At 36.1% G+C, this 19,217-nt stretch overlaps 1 protein-coding gene across 4 annotated transcripts in view; it reads left to right on the top strand.

The window, feature by feature from the left end:
• LOC128741248 (aquaporin AQPAe.a) overlaps positions 1-18,860 on the top strand; it is a 141,326-nt gene extending 122,466 nt beyond the window's left edge. For all 4 annotated transcript variants that reach the window (XM_053836917.1, XM_053836914.1, XM_053836916.1 and 1 more), the window contains exons 5-7: positions 16,660-16,869; positions 16,935-17,015; positions 17,091-18,860. In XM_053836917.1, coding sequence (XP_053692892.1) covers positions 16,660-16,869; positions 16,935-17,015; positions 17,091-17,198 — 399 coding nt within the window. In that variant the 3' untranslated portion in view covers positions 17,199-18,860. The remainder of the gene's footprint in view (positions 1-16,659; positions 16,870-16,934; positions 17,016-17,090) is intronic.
• Positions 18,861-19,217: the final 357 nt, after the last annotated feature.

Here is a 19,217-nt window from a genome sequence, read left to right as displayed (position 1 = left end):
CCACGGCTACTGACTGCTTTGCCCCGACGGAATATGTGCTACTAGTGAAAGGGTAGTGAAGAATAAAACGTACCTAGAAGGTGCGCTAATTGACCAACGTGTACTGTAAAAGAAACTGAACTGCACATTCGACTCCGGGTTACTCTAATAATTAACAGCTAGAAGTTTTCTCACGACTCGGTGTGTTAATCAGATGGCATCGTCATCGTTCATTGGTACCATTAAGTATACTAGCTCGTAAGTGATCGTACGGAGAAACATTCAAATCTGATCCAATCATTAACCGAAGCACTTTACGATGAAAAGATACATTATTTTTATCGTGAAACTACCACTGAGCGAAGTATAGTTCAGTAGGTGTGAAACCGTCTGGGTTATTTAGACAATAAAAAAACCCACTACCACAATAGGTTTCCAGTTAAATCGTGATAAGGTCTTAAATTGCTTGTGGGATGCAGTGTAAGCCAGTAATTCCTGGTAATCAAATCTCGTTATTCAGTGGGGCTTTATTCGCCAATTGCGTCTCTAGTTGGAGTAATGGTCTTTTATTTTTGGCTATTATTTTTTTATTTTACTGAACTTTTAATAGGAACTATTTTCACTCTTGCTGTAGAAGTTAGAATAGTATAGAGTAGAAGTTAGTATGTATAGTACGCCTTAAATATATATTAGTCGTGATTATTGTCGTGAATTTTCGTCCATTGTCTCTGTGATTTTGTCTAGATTTTAGTTACAATTCCTTGAAAAGGCACGTGAAAAACAACTAGTGATAATCTATAATTTAGTGATTTTTTAGGAATAAAAACGGTATTAGAAAAAAACTGAGCACACAAAAGACGTTGTAAATTTTTGTTTCCTTAACGCCGTTTCTCTTCAAATTTTTTGCAAATGTTATAGAGTAAGGAGGGGTAAAAGTGCGATGCGGGTAAAAGTGCGATTCAATGATTTATCGGCACAGATTCCGAGTAAATTTTCTACATTGGCATGGATGGGTGACTACTTTGACAGCTTGAATCTAACGTAAACTTTGGTTGCTTACGAAGCATAGTTGCTGAGTTATGTGCAAATGTTACTTTAGCGCGGTTTTGATGTAATTTTTTGTTATACGGCAAATACGATATCAACAGGAGGATATTACTTGTTGAAAATTTGTAGCAGCGTTTTACATCACTCCCCAAGTAGCACACGTTGTCACAATTGAGTCGCAGCGGCTGATATGCGACAAATTTAAATGTAAAACTTCGGTTACAGTAACCTAAAATATAACAGTTGTGTAACCGAAATAGCGCAACTTATGCAACTAAATCTGGTTGCATTAACAGTTACTCAATAACCAATATGTAACATGTATAGTTACAAAATGGTTACTATTGAAGTTACACATAAACTGTAAATTGACTTTCAATTGGTGGCAAATTAGTTATCTTGTAACTTTTATTGCATAGCGAAAATGTAGCAGGTTTATTATTTCAATCTATGGCTGTCAACGTCAAGCAGTAAATTTAACTGTTGAATATAGAAGAGTGTATAAATTATTATTTCAACACAAATTTTAATGCAGTTTCAAATTTATGGTGAAATGCATGATTCTAGCTTTGAAAAATTCACGCGCTCTTATTTAATATAGCTTTTCGTTACTTACTTCTTTGAAAAATTGATGTTTTGTAAATCAAATATAAAAATTTAAATTTAAATTTTTTGATTTTTTAAATTTATTCTTAGCAATAATGAATTAGTGGAGCATTCACCTAGAAACCATTAAAAATCAAGTTGTTTTCGCTATCACTTCTATCACAGTAAAATTCATAGCCATTTTGCCTTTGGTTCTAACTACTACACCATCGTCCTTGAAGTTTTGTATCGTTTTCGGCATATTGCATGAAATGATTTTAAGCAGCCATTGTTCATTGTTCACATTGTTGATATCGGGAAAAGGTATTTTTAGTGATTGTTGTGAAAAGAAAGTGTTAATTTAATATCAAAGAATAGTTTCAGTTTGAATAAAACAGTTACCACCAGTGTTAATTATAGAAGGTTACATTTCAGTTACATTCTAGTTGTACGTAACCTTAGCCTTCGACCTGGTTACGGTATCGGTTATACGGTAACCAATATTAAATCTGTTGTAGTCACTTATTTCTTATATCGTCATTTCTAAGTTACACTGTAACCTATTTTCATTGCCGGTTTCGTTTCGATGTAACTTGATCGTTTTGACGTTTGAGAATAATCATCATTTGTTTACTTAATACCAATGTCTGGGCGGAGTAGATTCCAAGTACTATCAATTAAGTAAATAAACGCATTTACAAGAGCATTTCACAACCCGTGTACCAATTGTTTATCTTTACCATTAGCAATATTCTTCAGCTCTAGTTTTTCCTTAATCCGTTGTGTTTACAAGGAACAGTGAACAAATTGTTGCGAAAATGTTACTAGCCGACTTTTTTTGACTTCGTAACTGCTCGTAACGGAAAATTAACTGTTTTGCGACCAGCAAGTTGATGACAGTTTGGAAAAAGGTTTCATTTGTGTTACTTGATAACTATTTGGTAACTCGTAATTGAAAGGTGACTGTTTTGCGACGACCAAGTTGTTGACAGTTCGAAAAAAAGGTTTCAATTTGGTCATTTGGTAACTACCTGGTAACTTTTTGAGATTTTTGTCACTAGAAAACTAAAAAGTAACTATTTTTAATTTTATGTAACCTAACTCGTTACAAGTATCCTAAATGTAACTGCTGTGCAACCTTTTTGTATTTTTTTATTGTTATGATTAGTTACAAGTGCTACTTGGGTCACATATCTGTTTTAAAAATACGGTAAAAATAATTTACAAAATATATTTCGCTTTTCCGTAATTTAATCTAACCCCGTCAAGCGCCTAGCGGGGTAAAAGTTCGATTCACGGACGGGGCAAAAGTACGATTCATGGGCGAGGCAAAAATGGATAGCTAATTATATACAGCTTTAGGCACTATATTACAGATACTAGAAATGAAAGATCTGCAGAAAACTGTGTGCTCTACAGATTTTGGCCGAAGGAAAACAATGTGTTTCCACTGATGAAACAAAAAAAAAACGTTTTGAAAAGTTTCGATCTAACGGAGGCTGCAATACACCAGCGCAAAATTGAAAAAGTGCAAATTGAGAATATTCCTTACCGAAACATAACGCAGATTGAAGATAATATGGTGTTGTTACCTACTACTGGGCTAATTTAATGGATTCTAGCTTCGAACTTTTGCCCCGCGGTATTCGCACTTTTGCCCCGCTAGTGGGGTAAAAGTGCGAATCAGCACTTGATCAGAAGAAAGAAGAATTTATTTTGCAAAATACTATTATCGCAGATGATTTATAGTTGAATGTGAAGACATTGAGTTACTGCATCACTATAACATATATTATGTTGTTGTCCTTCTTTATATCTCATGAAAATTGATGACAACTTCAAACATCGCACTTATGCCCCGCCCTACTCTATTACTAAGTATTATGGTTAGGTGCATCTTGACATCATTGTTTTATTGAAGCTCTTCTTCCATGCCAAATGCTTGCACTTTTGCTTTCATAAAATTTTTGGCAGTGGTATGGCCAACTTTTTCATAATTTCGTCAATTCAAGTTCATTTTTGATCACTTTTGTTCTTTTACGAACGTTTCCCATCATATTGGGTCAAAATTTCTCGCTTGGACTGCGTTACAGAGTGTTTGGACCGTTACCCGTGAGAGGTTTAGCTATATAGGGCATGTTGGTGCTTCGTCGTAATTGCCTATTCCCGTCCTATCCAACACAAATTATTAAAAATATCAGCATTTTTATGACACACAATGCAAAACTAGTTTTTCGGAAAATAATAACTTATTCCCTAATATTTTAGTTTGTTGTCTATCATACGCGATCAATCAAAGTGCGCTGAGATCTATTTAAATGCTTTTTATCATTAAAGAAGTTCTACCAGCCAAATTTTCTACGTTTTTTCGTGCGACTAAAAAAGACCTTGTCGACTAATCGTTTTAATTTCCGTCATTCATAAATGAAAATAACTTACGCAAGGCATTATTCTACGCCGTTATTCTACAGCCAGGAAAACTTGCATGACCAGCAGAAATTTTGCAGAATAACATTTGTCATGCCGTTCTACACAAATACATGCGCGTTAGCTTCGTAAACATTGTTGTGATTTTTAGTTCAGACGATGAAAAATTTTGATGGACGGATTTTAAAACGGTACGACGAATTTTAGAAATAAAGTCAGTTGCGTAATTTCAATAATATGTTTTAATAATCGCTTTTTTCTTTTCTTTTCAACGACGTATAGCAGTCGGCTTTTTTACTTTTCTGTTGGGGAAGAATAAATGCTTAATGCGAGAAATGAAGATTCAGGCAAACTGAAAATTCTTATATTAGGCCAAGAATATAGACTTAGCGAAGGTGAGAGTCAGCAGCAGTAAAGTAGCCATATATTTCGGTAAAAGTATATCTCTGTAGCATTTAAGGTCACTAAAATGCTTATTGGCTTGTGGTTAAATTTGGTAATGCTTTAGTTTAGATAGTTTCTTCGGTGTTCCACAAGGCAGCAATTTGCAACCACTTTAATCGTCATTGTCGACTTCCAATAATAGTTTTCGCTTGCGTCTACTTGACATCGTCCTTACTGGATTCTTAATCGATCAGTATTTATTAAATTGGAATATTTCTAAGTATGGTTGGTTCTTGGGATGTGCAGATTGTTTTTGGTTTCATTCTTCTCTCGTGTAAACTTTGGCTAAGCAATCGCTGCTTTTTTTTTGAATAAGTGCGGTTGGCTTACGAATAAATGCTACTGCAACAAGGTTGCACGCCGATGAAAGGTTAGTCCATCTAAAATTAATACATAAAGCATAGCAGTTCACTGCTGTTCTTCAAGCGCAATCATTCCGTCCATCAATAGAATCACGGGTATCCATTAGCGTGCTCTCAACGATATATCACCACCATATTTACCACCATTCGCCCATGTCGTCCAGTACAGTTTACACGGTCGGGAAATGTACTATTAATGTTCGGTGGGTACAGATGTGATTGTCATGCACATCACAAAAGTAAAAAATAAACACGCTTTCAGCGTGATGCACATTGGCGTGTAAAAGCTCCGTTGCGAATGATTCGCAATTGTAGGCTGTAGCTCCTAACACGGAGAATGGCACCAACCAGGTCTACGAAATAGTTTGCATGATACACGGGATTTGTTACTATTATTCAGGAATCTGACAGCCTCGTTCGACTGTCCGCTAATCGGGGTAGCTCGAAGGTTTGAAACTATTCAAAGTGAACGGTAACGAAGTTCTGAAGTTCGTTCGAAAAAGCGAGACACCCTTCGCACATTTTGATGAATCCATTGAAACTTGTTGATAATTCAGTAGTTTACCGACAGTAACGATCAAGAGCTGGAGGGGGGTGAGAAGGTATCTTCGATTGTCGTCAACAGGTGAATCCTAAACAAAAGGGCCCATGACTCGGCACAGTTATGCACAGAGCATAGGTACGTAGGTACATGTGATACCTATCTGCGTTTTATTTTTCATGCTACACTCATTGTACATAGAGGAAATATAACTGAACATTTGTGTGACAGTTGATTTCTAACAACGTTTGCAGATAAAAGATTTTGCGAGTCAAGGATGACTGTTGACATTCGGTTTGATATGTAGGCTAGTTCTGATGGAGATAACAATACATGCCTAGTGGTATTATTCCGTTGGTGAAAGGTTTTTTAGTGAGCGTGTTTCATTTGCGATAGGTTGGCTTAATTCAACTGTAGAGGTTTGGCTTTTGCATTGAAATAACTTAAGGTAAACAATTTATGGTACTCATTCCTGAGTGGTTGAGGACAAAAACCTTTGACTTTTTTTGTTGGAGTACGAGCGATACAAACAAACTCTATCTTGCAAACAAGTACCCGTCCAGTATCGTGAATGAACGCATTTTTGTCTTTGTTGATGTGGTTTAGCTATTCAGCTATTCGACAGGGAACGTAAATTTTTTTAATAATACCTGAAAGGTTTATACCATTGTTTATGCATTTGATAACTAAGACTTACAATCGTGTTCATTGTTCAAACAATCCTTTTTAGTTTGATTTTTTATGAATCAACGATATTTCTTTACGATTAGACTATTCAACTACGCAAAAGTGATCTAACATCGTTAGCGCGCATTCTTTCAGCTATGGAACACTGTTTATGATCACGTACTGCACATATTGTTCGAAACCATTTCCTCACAGCCGAATAGATCCTTCCTTATCGTACGTACGTACGAACCGTTTGTGTTTATGCAGATCGCATAAAATCACGTCCGTAACTATACCGTTCGCGAATAGTTAATGTGTTCACCGACACCGGGTAATTACAGAATTGTACTTCATTGCAATAAATTTTAGTACACTCTGTCCGAGCATTTGTATTAAAGAGAACGCCGCTCCTAATACCGATAGCTATCAGATGCACATCGTAATAGTAAGATAAGATTAATAAATGGAAGGCGTTTTGAATGATCGAGATCTACGAAAACGATCGGAATAAATAATGTGTTTACGTGAAACATTTTTATGGAGATCCCAAATGGGAAACGGATATTTATACGCATTGTGTAGCCATTCATTTCGCAATAAGTCTTAAACGTTGAAATTGGCTTTGTATTGGGTGTTGCGAATCAGTGTTTTATCTACTTGGTTGTAAATTTTTCAAAATTATCGTACAGTTTTGGACCGAAAAGTCTCAGATTTTCATAAAATATTGTACACTGCCGAAAGGACTAAAACTTGATAAAATATTCATAATGGCCCAATAAATTCTCAGCAATCCAGGAAAAATACCATTTAGAAAAGGTGTTAAAATAACTAGTTGAAAAATTCAAAAAAGGTGAAAGGATTACCATGAAGCACTGAAGAATCCTACATTGGCGATAATTGGCATAAACAACAAGAAGCTTGGATATTAAAATTCTTGTAGATCTCTTTTGTAATTAGGCCATTACAAATATTTTAAAAGTTTTTGTCCCTCCGGTGTTGGGCCACTGAAGGGGAAGGGGGTCAAAAAAAAACAAAGAGAATTTTTTAATCGAGCAAAAAATATGGATTTCAGGCATTTTTATTTTAAGTGTAAACGTGAAAACCAAATCTATTCTTGCTTTTAGTATATACGTTGTTAATTTCCATGCAAAAATCTACAAAAAAAAAGACAAAAATGAAAAAAAAAATTTGGGCCGATTTTCGGAAATTCCGCTGTTTGAATTTCCATTTCTATTTCATGCTAGAAGCGTTAACTCTACTCGTACACTCATTTTTCAAGCTTTTCAGGCTGTATAGCCCACATACAATTGATTTTATGAAAAAAATTAACTCATATCCTACAAATTATTTTTTGCCCCCCGATTTTTCAAGCCAATTTCTAAGGGGAAGGGGGAGGGGCGACAAAAACTTTTAAAGTGATTTGCAATGGCCTTATTTTTAATTTTTTAATTTTTCAATTTAATAAATGTACAGAAAAAATATCTCTTTGGAAATGTTTCAGTGAAGGGAACGCAAATTCCGACCCATAATATTAAATATTGAAATGTGAATAACCAATGAAGCGAAAAATGTGACGAAGGGGACCATGATTTCGGCGTTATCCACTGGATTGGCGAAATGTTATCAAAACGAGATATAGCAGCAAAACTTGGAAGTACATCCAATAGCGTTAGAGCAATGAAAGGGTGCCCACAAGGAGGCGTAATATCACCTCTATTGTGGTCTTTAATAGTTGATGATCTTCTTCAACAGTTGACAGCCTTAGGCTTCGAAATAATTGGCTTCGCAGATGATATAGTCGTAATTGTTCGTGGGAAATTTGATGCTATCATCGCTGACCGAATGCAAATTGCTTTGAATTTTATTTCATCATGGTGTGATAGGCAGGGCCTCAACATTAATACCAATAAAATTACTATCATACAATTTACGAGAAGGAAACAAGTTACATTGAGTAATATAAGTTTGAAAGGAACACTCTTGAAACTTTCGGACACTGTCAAATACCTTGGAGTATTTCTTGACAGACAACTCAATTGGAATACACATCTAGAGCAAGCTGTAAACAAAGCTACAAATGCTCTATGGATATGTAAAAGAACTTTTGGTAAGCAATGGGGACTGAAACCGAAGATGATCCAGTGGATCTATTCGGCTATTGTGAAACCCAGGGATACCTATGCTTCGTTGGTCTGGTGGCCAAAAACAAAAGGGAAAGCTACTCAGAAAAAGCTAGAAAGACTTCAAAGGCTAGCCACTCTCTCAATAACAGGTGCAATGAAAAGTACACCGTCGAAGGCACTGGATGCTTTACATGATATGCTTCCACTGCATCAGTTCATACAATTAGAAGCTGAAAGGAATGCTCCGAGAATCAAAAGGTCTATGAACCTCTTCGATGGTGATCTTACAGGTCATCTCAGTATTCTAAAGACTATTAGTATTAATCCTCTGGTAATCAATAATGAAGACTGGATGGCGAAAAAATACAACTTTGACCGAATTTTTCGTGTATTTGAGCCTAGGCGTGATTCCTGGGAAGACGGTGGTCCCGATCTTCGCCAAGACTCGACTGCTTTTTACACAGATGGTTCAAAAATGGACAACCAAGTGGAAACAGGAGTAACAGGTCCAGGCATAGTCATGTCAATTTCTATGGGTAGATGGCCAACTGTATTCCAAGCTGAAATTCAAGCAATTCTAGAGTGTTCTACTGTGTGCTTGCACAGAAACTATAGACATTCAAATATATGCATCATGTCCGATAGTCAAGCAGCTCTAAATGCTTTAAAGTCGGCGACATGCACATCAAAACACGTCTGGGAATGTATTCAATCACTCCAAAAATTGTCTTGCCGTAACCAAGTCAACTTATATTGGGTCCCAGGTCACTGTGGAATTGATGGAAATGAGAGGGCTGATGCGCTTGCAAGACTCGGATCTTCTCATCAATTTATAGGACCTGAGCCCTTTTGCGGCCTACCTGCTTATGCCTTAAAAATGGAGCTGAAGGCATGGGAGTGTACGAAAGTGGAATCAAATTGGAATAACACTTTCAATGCTAGGCAGTCGAAACGGTTTATCTCTCCAAACATTTCTATGACTCGCAAAATACTGGAACTTTCAAAGAAAGATCTAAGCATCTATGCTGGTCCAATAACAGGATATTGTCCGAGCCGCTATCATCTGAAGCTTATGGGAAAACTTCAAGATGATGTCACTTATGTGGCATAGAAAAAGAAGACTCGGAACACCTGTTATGCCGATGTCCGGCAATTTTTAATAAAAGTTTAAGGTTCTTCGACAGAGGGCTGTTAGAGCCCTTTGATATTTGGAGAACAATTCCCAGTACGGTAGTGCACTTTATCCGAAATGTATCACCGGACTGGACAAATGCTATTAGTCAAATAATGACGGTCGCTTCTAATAGTGGTGCGTCATCTTGACAACATAGCTATAGTAAAATGGGGGATATATCACAATAGATCAAACAAATGGTCGCAGTGATAAAAATACCCAACATGGAAAAAAATGATTCCGGCCCGTTGCATGTGTAGGAATCATCTTTCGCTCCACCGAAGATAAATAAGATACATAATTCCTATTTATATTTGGTGTAGAAAATAGAATAATGGAATTTTATTCGATGTTGTCGATACGCTTTCTATGTCAAATACAATTCTGCAATGTCCCGATAAAATACGGTTGCTATAACGACAGCAAAAAAATGCAAAAAATGCAGCATTCACGACATCACGACCTTTCGTTTTTCCTCTTTTTCTCTCGTTTTCCTTTTTAAGTCCGGTGTTTCTTGTTTGATTGTACCGTTTTTCATCGTTTCCTATCCCACTTTTTCCTTATTTTCAGCTGTTTTTCCTTGTTTTTCACTCGTTTTTTGTTATTTTCTTTCCCATTTTCCGTTTTTACTCTTCACTTTCTTTCTTTCGATTCCAGTTTTCGTCTTTTTCTAGCTCTTTTTATCTTCTTTGCTTCCTGTATTTAGTCTTTGTTTGTTCTGTTTTGGCTTCCTTTTACCCCTATCTTGTCCGATTTTCCTTTATTATCTCCCGTTTTTCATCTTTTATTCTTTCGTTCATTCGTTTTTCTCTTTTTCATTTTTCCTGTTTTATTGTCTTCTTTGTTCCATTTTTCCGTTTTTTGTCCGATCTTTCTTCTTTTATATCCCGTTTGACCTCTTTTTCCCGTTTTCGTCGTATCGACTATATGTTTTCATTTTTCTCTCTCGTTAATTTTCTTTTTCTTTTTGATTTCTCTTGTTTTCTGTTCTGTATTTCCTTTCTTATCTCGTTTTCTCTGTCATCTTTCCTTTTTCTGCCCGCTGTTGCCTCTTTCTCTGTTCCTTTTCTCTTCTTTTCTTATCCCGTTTATCCAGTTTTTGTCACGTTTTCCTTCGTACTCCTTCCCATTTTTTCTCCTACTGTCTCATTTTTTTTCCTTTAGTCGTCTGTTTCTCAACGATGGCTGAATCGATTCGTTCGCTATTACGCTTATTTAAAAGGTGTTATCCCCTTTGTAGATCATTATTGGATTACTTCGACCTTTCGTAGAGCTATAGGCAATAATGTGAAAGCACAGAGGCGAGTGCCAAATGAGGCAAAGTCTCTATAAAAAAAATGTGAAAGTTACGTGACCCGATTTTCTCCGGAACCGCTGAATGGATTTCAACCATTTTAGTATCAATTAAAAGCTATTGCTACCGGAAAAATTAAGGGAGAATTTTACTGAAGACAATCGAGCGGTTCAAAAGTTATGCTTAAAAATGTGTTTTTTAAGAGATAAATTAATCGAACGTTTCTCAAGCATGTCAATCCTATTCATGCGTCACTAATATTAAGACTTGTTCGCGACAAAATCTGGACACCTCAATTTTGCAATAAAACAAATTTGCTAGAAGTTTAATCCATGAAACAATTTTATATCATTCATGTGTGTATCGTTAATAATTATCAAACAAATTAACATTACTTATTTGGTCTGCATGAAAAATTGGCGAACTTTGGAGTTTACCTTTGCCATGAGGGTCAGTGCACACTTGTTGGCAACCAATTTAGCTGCGTTTGTACAAGATTTTCGAAATTTATCTATAGTTGTTGCTTGTTGTTTGTGCTGGGACAGCTCTCTCTGCACCAAAGCCCAATACCGCTCGATGGGGCGTAACTCTGGACAGTTAGGTTGATTCGTCTCCTTCGGTACAATATGGACTCCATTAGCATCATACCATTCCAAAACATCCTTGGCGTAGTGACAGGATGCCAAATCAGGCCAAAACAGCTAGTGTACATCAAGGCTGTGTAGGAACGATAACAATCGTTTCTGCAGGCATTCTTCACGGCATATTTCCTTGCTAATCGTTCCCGTAACTTTTGCTTGCTCGACCACAGCTGCATATGGCCTGCGATATTAAATATTTTTTGGGGAACTTGGCTTTCTTCTTTGTCCATAAATGCTCTGCAACGCCATTCCGTTTCATGGCAGTGTAAAAAGACATACTAGGAAGCTGTTTAAAGTCTTCTAGGACATACGTTTCATCGTCCATTATAACGCATGGAAACTTCGTTAAATATTCGCGATAAAGCTTACAAGCACGTGTTTTGGTCGTCGTATTTTGGTTATAATTACGGTTTGGCACAGCTCTCACCTTGAAAGACTTCATGCCTTGTCGTTGTTTAGAAGTGTGCACGAATGTTGGCGACATTTTTATTTTACAAGCAGTGGTACGTACAGAAAGATTTGGTCTCCTCCGTAATATTTGTTTTGCCTTCGCATCCTTGTGGTGGTTCCTCTGATCCGTTTTTGTTTCACTTCTCTTCTTCCTAGCTGTTGTCAAGCGTGTATCGAACGATTTTAAAACACTGTGAACAATGCTTGGAGGAAATCCAAATTTTTTGGAAAGTTTTCTTAACGAGAGATCCGGATTTTCATTGCGACCGCACACAATTCCTTTTCGAACCTGCTCTTCTTTCGACGCCATTTTACGCTAAGCGCTTGTAATATAAACAAGTGTTATATTTTCAGAAAGAACAGACATACGCCTACCACTCTGCAAAATATTTCACTCATTGTTAATGTATTTCCGAAGCTGTGTGTGTTTAGGGGTGTCCAAATTTTGTCGCGAACAAGCCTTATTTGATAGGTAATATAGCCTCATAGATCACTGTTGAATCACATTTCTATTTGAATTTTAATTTGAAAGTTATGACCAATCTTATATATAAGATTTTTTAAAGCACATTAAAATTTACAATAATTCATAACACTTTTAACCGGATTTTTAGTATCAATATTTTTAGTATCAAACGAGAAACCTTAATGCTCTAAATTTATATCTGATAAGTTTAATAAGTAATGGTCTTACCGGTCAAAAGTTATTCAATAATAATTTGATGAAATTGATGAAAACTCTACCAATAAGAATCATTTGATTGTTATGCTCAGAATCAAATCTAAAGTCACTCGATTTTACTTGGACTTTATAAAGGTTTTATTGTGGTATTAAACATTATCTCTAATTTTATTATAGTATTACGCAATATCAAGAGAATACGAGTCAAAATACACAGTTAAACGGGGCCAGTACCGGTGTAGTGGTTAGCATTCGCTTGAGTTAAAATTCCAGCACCGCAGAAGTCATAAATGATCCAAGCTGTTAAAGTGACTATAATCTAACAACAAAAAAAAAACACTTATAGTTAGCTATAAAATCATAATAAAACTGTTAATGGCGCAATGCTGCGACTACCATTTGAACGCACCAATTATGGACAAAACAGTGCTATGACCGGAGTACAGCGAGTCTTCAATAGAGTTGCCGCTATCTTTGATTTTAATCTGTCACGTGAAACTAACCGCCGAAACTTTTCTGTGTTTTTCTCTATCAATGACGTTTAAGAAAATCTGTGTATAGTAATAGTGATCAGTAATAGTTTAAGAAACCATCATTGGGACAATCGGGTCCTAAAATTTGTGATAAAAAGATGATTTTTTTAGAAGGAACGATAAAGCTTCCCATTATAACTACCAGAGTATAGTTTTTTCTTTTTTAAAAAGATGCAGAGCATTAAAAAATTAAAAAACAAAAATATTGTAATTTATTCTCCCTTGACATTAGAGATCTTCCTTGACATAACGAAAATAACACGTTTCTGGCAACAATGATAACTTTTTGTCACTGGCAACTCTGGTTTAACATTAGAGCAGTTGATCGTTTTGACAGTTACAGCTTCGCAGTTGTCTCTTGTGCTTGTCTGCGTTTTGCTGGTCGTGAGGAAGTGGAACATCAAATTTGTACTAGTTATCGGATAAAAGTTTTGATTCGGGCAATGTATTCTAATCCATCGATTCACGGTGCTAGACTTTGTCCAAATCTAGTTTGCGCTAAGAACGACTAAACGATGTCAAACTGATGGCCAACAGTATAATCTCGGTACAATCGACCCCGCAGAACAGTATGAAAAAAAACGCCAGTCGAAACTGACACCGTATAATCAATCAGATTGGTATGTTCTGCTACTCCGACGTGCATCAGCAGTAGGGCGAACGGCTGACCAAAAATTTCTGTGCGTTTCTAACCAAACACGGTCGCATCTCGATGGCGGGTGTTGCATCCGAAAACTGACTTTTTGAAACTTGATCACATGAACGTAAAGGTAAACAAAAAGTTTTCCGTGACATTTCAAGACATACTATGGTTTCTTTTTATAATTCGTGTTGTCTAGACATCGCTTGACACAACCATGCACAACTATAGTTTGTCTATATAAGGTTGCCCAAATGTTTATTTTTTGTTCAAAATTTTACAAAATTAAAAAAAAGGTTTTTAACGGCAATAGCCTAAAAATATAAAATTGAATATCAAAATATGTATTCCTAACCCTAACCTCATCGATTCAAGCTAAAAACGACATAGGGCTTTAGGACCCAATTGTTGTCTGTTGATGTTGAATAAATAAATAAATAAATATATAAATAAATAAATAAATAAATAAAGTAGATTGGGTTGCGGGGGCGTGACAATACAATATAGCGCACCAATCACCGCTCGTGAGCCGTTCGTCCATCCCTATTCAACACCAAAACCATTTTTTTATGCGAAGCTATATTGCTATATTTTAGTATTTTGTTTTAGCTCGCGAACAAAAATTCATCAATGCAAAGTATTTTGTAGAAAAAAAGTTATTATCAATCGGTTTTTCTGTCACTGGAAGCAAGTAAAATGATTTAGCTAGAAATTGAGATAGACTATTTGAATATATTTATTTTGTTAAAACAACCAGTTTCCTAAATTTGCAAAATTTTGATGGCGTGTTGATTTTATCCATCTATCATATCAATATGCATGATTAAATTTAATGCGGGTATGCTGCAAACCAACGAGGACTGCTGAAAATTTATGAATTATTTTATGGGTTATTTTGTTTTGGTTACAACATACCAAATCGATCAGGATGATCTGATCGTAAAAGCTTACGGATGTATTTTCAAGTTAACAGGACAGTTAAAAGCTGGTGGACTGATTTAGTTTTAGTTTTTTACCAGAGCAAGCTGTATGTTTTATAGCTTAGTAGCGAATCCAGCTTTTTACGAGCCATAATATTTGACGTTTCAGTAATACATCGCACGTTTTCTTTCCGTACGTTCCTTTGGTTTTACCGTGAACGTACGGAAACAAGACGAACGATGTATTACTGAAATGTCGAAAATTATGGCTCGTAAAAAGCTGGATAACTTCATTAGATCATGGCAGTATCTGTCAAGCAGAGAAAAGCATAATTGGTTTTATTACCGCTTTCTAGAGAGTCTAATGACTACTTGAGCTTATGGCCTGCGTCTTCAAGAGGCTTTAAAAACCTTCTGAATGGTGGACCCCTTGGTCGGCACGCAGTTTTCAATAGATGGCGGTTTTATGAAATGGATCATGAAAACCACTAGAGGAACGTAATAAAATTTATAAGTGTTACTTGGAACGGGATCAAACCTCAAAGACGTGATAGTTTATTGTAACATAAAGAATGTGTAATTTTTCAAGGAGTGTGTCTCTGCCCCAGTTTATTAATAAAATATACCACTTTTATGCTATTAGGGAGACCATGAAACCACTTAATAGGGTAATATAAACTTTTGTTTTTTAATTGTGTCCAAAAAATATAGGGCCTTCGAAAAAATTGAAGAACATGGTAAAATGAGTAGCTTTGCTGCATATGGTATCTATATTTCTCTTACTGGTTGCAAAGTAGGATATGGTATCTATATTTCATATGGTATCTATATTTCTCTTACTGGTTGCAAAGTAGGATTTGTTTAAAGAAAGCACTCAATTCTGCTGAATAACACTAGTTTTAATGCTTCCGAATGTTCAACAAACTTATTCTGTATATTAAAATACAACTTTTTTTCTAAAAACTGTTTGTCGCTAGAATACTTATGGATGATAACTAATAAGCTCTAATAAACAGTTGAATTAAGCTCCGACAATTTGTCGATTTTTATATCAAAAGACTTATAATTATGATATAACGAAGGTTCCTTTCACCATTAAGTGGAATTAGTCGACTTTTTGCTTCTTTTTTGGAGAACAGCAGGATACGGACTACGTCGAGATACTTCATTTTTTTAAGAAATTGTTTTCTCCACGTTGTTTGGTTCAGGAGATATAAATTTTTGAATTAGATAAATATTCGAAATTTACGAGGAACTTTTCTTTCGAGTTTTCCACCATCATTTAGCTTAAAATGGCAGCCTTCATTTTGGTTTCAATTGGTTTTAATTTGGGTTAGAAGCTAGGCTTGAAATTAAATTCTTTATTTCCTTTATTTCCTGTATATGAAACTGTCGACAACAACATTAAGTCTGTAAGTCTGGTTCCATTGATGAGTCAACTTAAAATACTGATTCAGAATTTTAATTTTGGAGAATGGAACTAATAATTACAGGACAGATACCGAGTTGTTTTAGGCCACTTAATTCGACAAGAAGAATCCTATTTGGTTAGCGATCAATTATGCATTAACATGTGAACTTGTGAGCCCACGGTGTGAGCGCCCTAAGCCCCCATCACGGTCCTAGAGACCCCCCAAACCATATCTGGAAACGACATCCATCTCTATCATTTAGGCGCTTAATCAGTGCTTCTGTCGTGTGCTTTGGTTGATGACAGAGTTGCACATTAGCTTCCAAACGCTATAAATCATACCTCGTGCTGCAGCTTCGATTGGAGAAAAATTGCTGCGGCTTGTTAATCGACGTCGAACAACGTACAATTTAGGACCAGTAACATCGATTCAGACACCGTACGTTGAAAGTGACACACTATAATTACCTGTAACTATTATTCCGTACGAGTTCAGTGGTCAACTGTTTCTGAAATGGAAGTAAACAGAGCCGTTCCGCGACTTCTAGATTTATGGAGGAAATTGAATTAGAGCATTTTTGTACCGCCCAGAATTAATAAGGGCACTTCATTAAGTTTTAAATAAGCGGTCTATAATTAAATGTATGAACCGACCTAAAAGAAAAGAAATACGTTTTTATTTTCAAACGATAATTTGTATAAAACTAAATTGCATACTTTTTCCTTTCCGCTTGCAGGCTGCAACTCCCCATGATGTCATTGGAGGACTGGGTGTTACCGGAATCGATCCCCGGCTGACTCCCGGTCAAGGAGTGCTGATCGAGGCTCTCATCACCTTCATTTTGGTATTCGTTGTCCATGGCGTCTGTGACAATCGTCGTTCCGACATCAAGGGATCGGCTCCGCTGGCAATCGGACTCTCCATTACCGCTGGCCATCTTAGTGCGGTAAGTGCTAAGAAAGCCTTCCAAAATTCTTAATAAATTACATCACAAAAAAAATATATTTTCAGATTAAATATACTGGCGCGAGCATGAACCCAGCGCGTTCTTTCGGACCAGCCGTTGTGATGGGTAACTGGGTCGACCAATGGGTATGTTTTTGCGAGAGCTTTTTGTGCCATAATATCAATATTTTGAGGTTAACGTTAATATTCCCTATATTTTAGGTATATTGGGTCGGTCCGATCGTTGGGGGCATCATCGCCGGTGCGATCTACCGTCTGTTCTTCAAAGTAAGAAAAGGTGACGAGGAATCCGGTTCTTATGATTTTTAAAGCTCAAAATCTCAATCTCGTTGTTTCGTATGACCAAATTTATCCCTATCCAGCTAACTCCGACATTTACTAACCTCTAACTTTTACTCCCGATTTTTCTTGTCCCATTCATTTCTAGATGAACACTAACAAAGTAGGCCAAGTGACTAACGACGTACAGTACATATAGTCGCAGGCTAGCCCATCTCCCACATATGTAGTAATCGATAGCACCATAAGTTATCTAATGTAAAAAAACTAAAATCTACATCAGCTACCACTCAACCTGTGTGCGTGTGTTCTAACGAAAAACTAAATTGGAAAAAATGGACGCCGAAGCAATATGTGCAAGACAGCCAGCAAGAAGCAAAGCAACGAATCTGTGCTAAAACCAAATTCCACCCGAAGTTGATTCAATTGAAACGCCAAATTCGAGCAAAAGTATATTTTACAAAATATTCACATTTAGCGTTACTAGTACTGCACATCTTCCAGCTTCCGTGCACCTTTCGATTTTCGAAAACTGATTATGGTACAAATTCAAAAAAAAAAAATCTATATAATCACTGTGTGTGCCTTTAAAGTCAAAACATCAAATTAAAATTTGGCCAAACAATTCTAAATTCAACACGCTTCGGAGCAGTTCTTGGTCATTGTAAATAATCATAAACTATCCTATCGTAGTGAGTTTTCCCCGAAACAGCACCGGTAGCTTTCTGTTTCCAAGTACGGTTTTCTCACATAATATGAATCTGTTATTTTTAACCCAATTCTGTACAGATCCAACTAACGCTACATCTAACCTGTGTCTATAAAAAAGTAAAAAAAACTAAACCACATGTACATAAACCTTTGTTATGAAATTATTGCCACTGTTACTTTCTAACCAAAACAAACATAGTAATTTAGTTGGTAAGCTCTGGGTGCTGGGTTCCAAACAAAAATCGATTGTTCATGGTTTAGCTAATCGATATACTGGGTAATAAAACGTAGATTTAACTCATCAATTCACACAAAATTAATTCTCATCTTTACCCTTCCCTTACTAACTAACATTACCTATCTGTTTTATTAGCTAAACTAACCTTTCTTTCCGCTTGGTGCAAACAAAACATGAGATTTCCTAAAAAGAAAATGTTAATCGATAATCAGCAAAGGCCCCCTCCTTGATAGTAGGCAGGTTGTTTTCATGTTATGTTCTGTTAGCGAATGGAAAACTAAAATCCGTATTGTTATGCCTCTGATAAAATTCTAATGAGCCATTTGTTATGAAAACTTTATTTTCGTTGAAAATTTTTGCATTGTTATCGGATACGAGAGACCTAGGTACCTACGGTTGAAGCCGTGCGAGGTAATTAAAAAATTCCTGCTTGCTCTGTAAGACCCTCAACGACGCGGCGACGCGATTTTGTTACGTTGTTGCACTCGTATCGGATTCTCGACAGGTATACGATAGAAAATTATTGTTATTTATGCACTGCAATCGGCTGGCACACGTGTACTGCATTCAAGTTTTCGTTTGCTTAACGCCGGAATGAATATCATTTTCCAGATGCCTGCGGTGAGAACTATGCAAAAATTGTTCGATTTAATCCCATTTGTATCTTCTTGTATGTATTATATACATTGGAATTTACACACGTGTTTTTTATTATTTTAAAGATTATATGTTAAATAAATTTAGTAAACAAAATCTTGAGGTAAATTGATGTCACAGTAAGTGAGTAGTATCACATCCTAGGCGTTGGTTTTGCTGCAGTTCAACTTCCTTTTATCAATTGATAATCTCAAAGAAACTATCGATTAAGGACTGTTCATTTTTAGGAGGAAGCTCTATTTTTTAACAAATTCATAAGTTTGGAACTTGGGTTGTATATGACGGTATTTAATGATTGACTCAAGTGAAAGTAAAATCATGATTTACTGCTTATTTTTGATGAATGCTCTTCATAAGGTTTTGCACAATGTTCACTGAATACTATTATACACCATATTTTCTCGAAACTTTCAACGGAGTTACCTTCTCTAGTATCCTTCTTG

Source organism: Sabethes cyaneus, chromosome 3 (assembly GCF_943734655.1).
Source record: "Sabethes cyaneus chromosome 3, idSabCyanKW18_F2, whole genome shotgun sequence".
NCBI lineage: Eukaryota > Metazoa > Arthropoda > Insecta > Diptera > Culicidae > Sabethes > Sabethes cyaneus.
The sequence above is the reverse complement of the archived record's forward strand: the minus strand, read 5'-3'. Positions and strand labels throughout refer to the sequence as shown.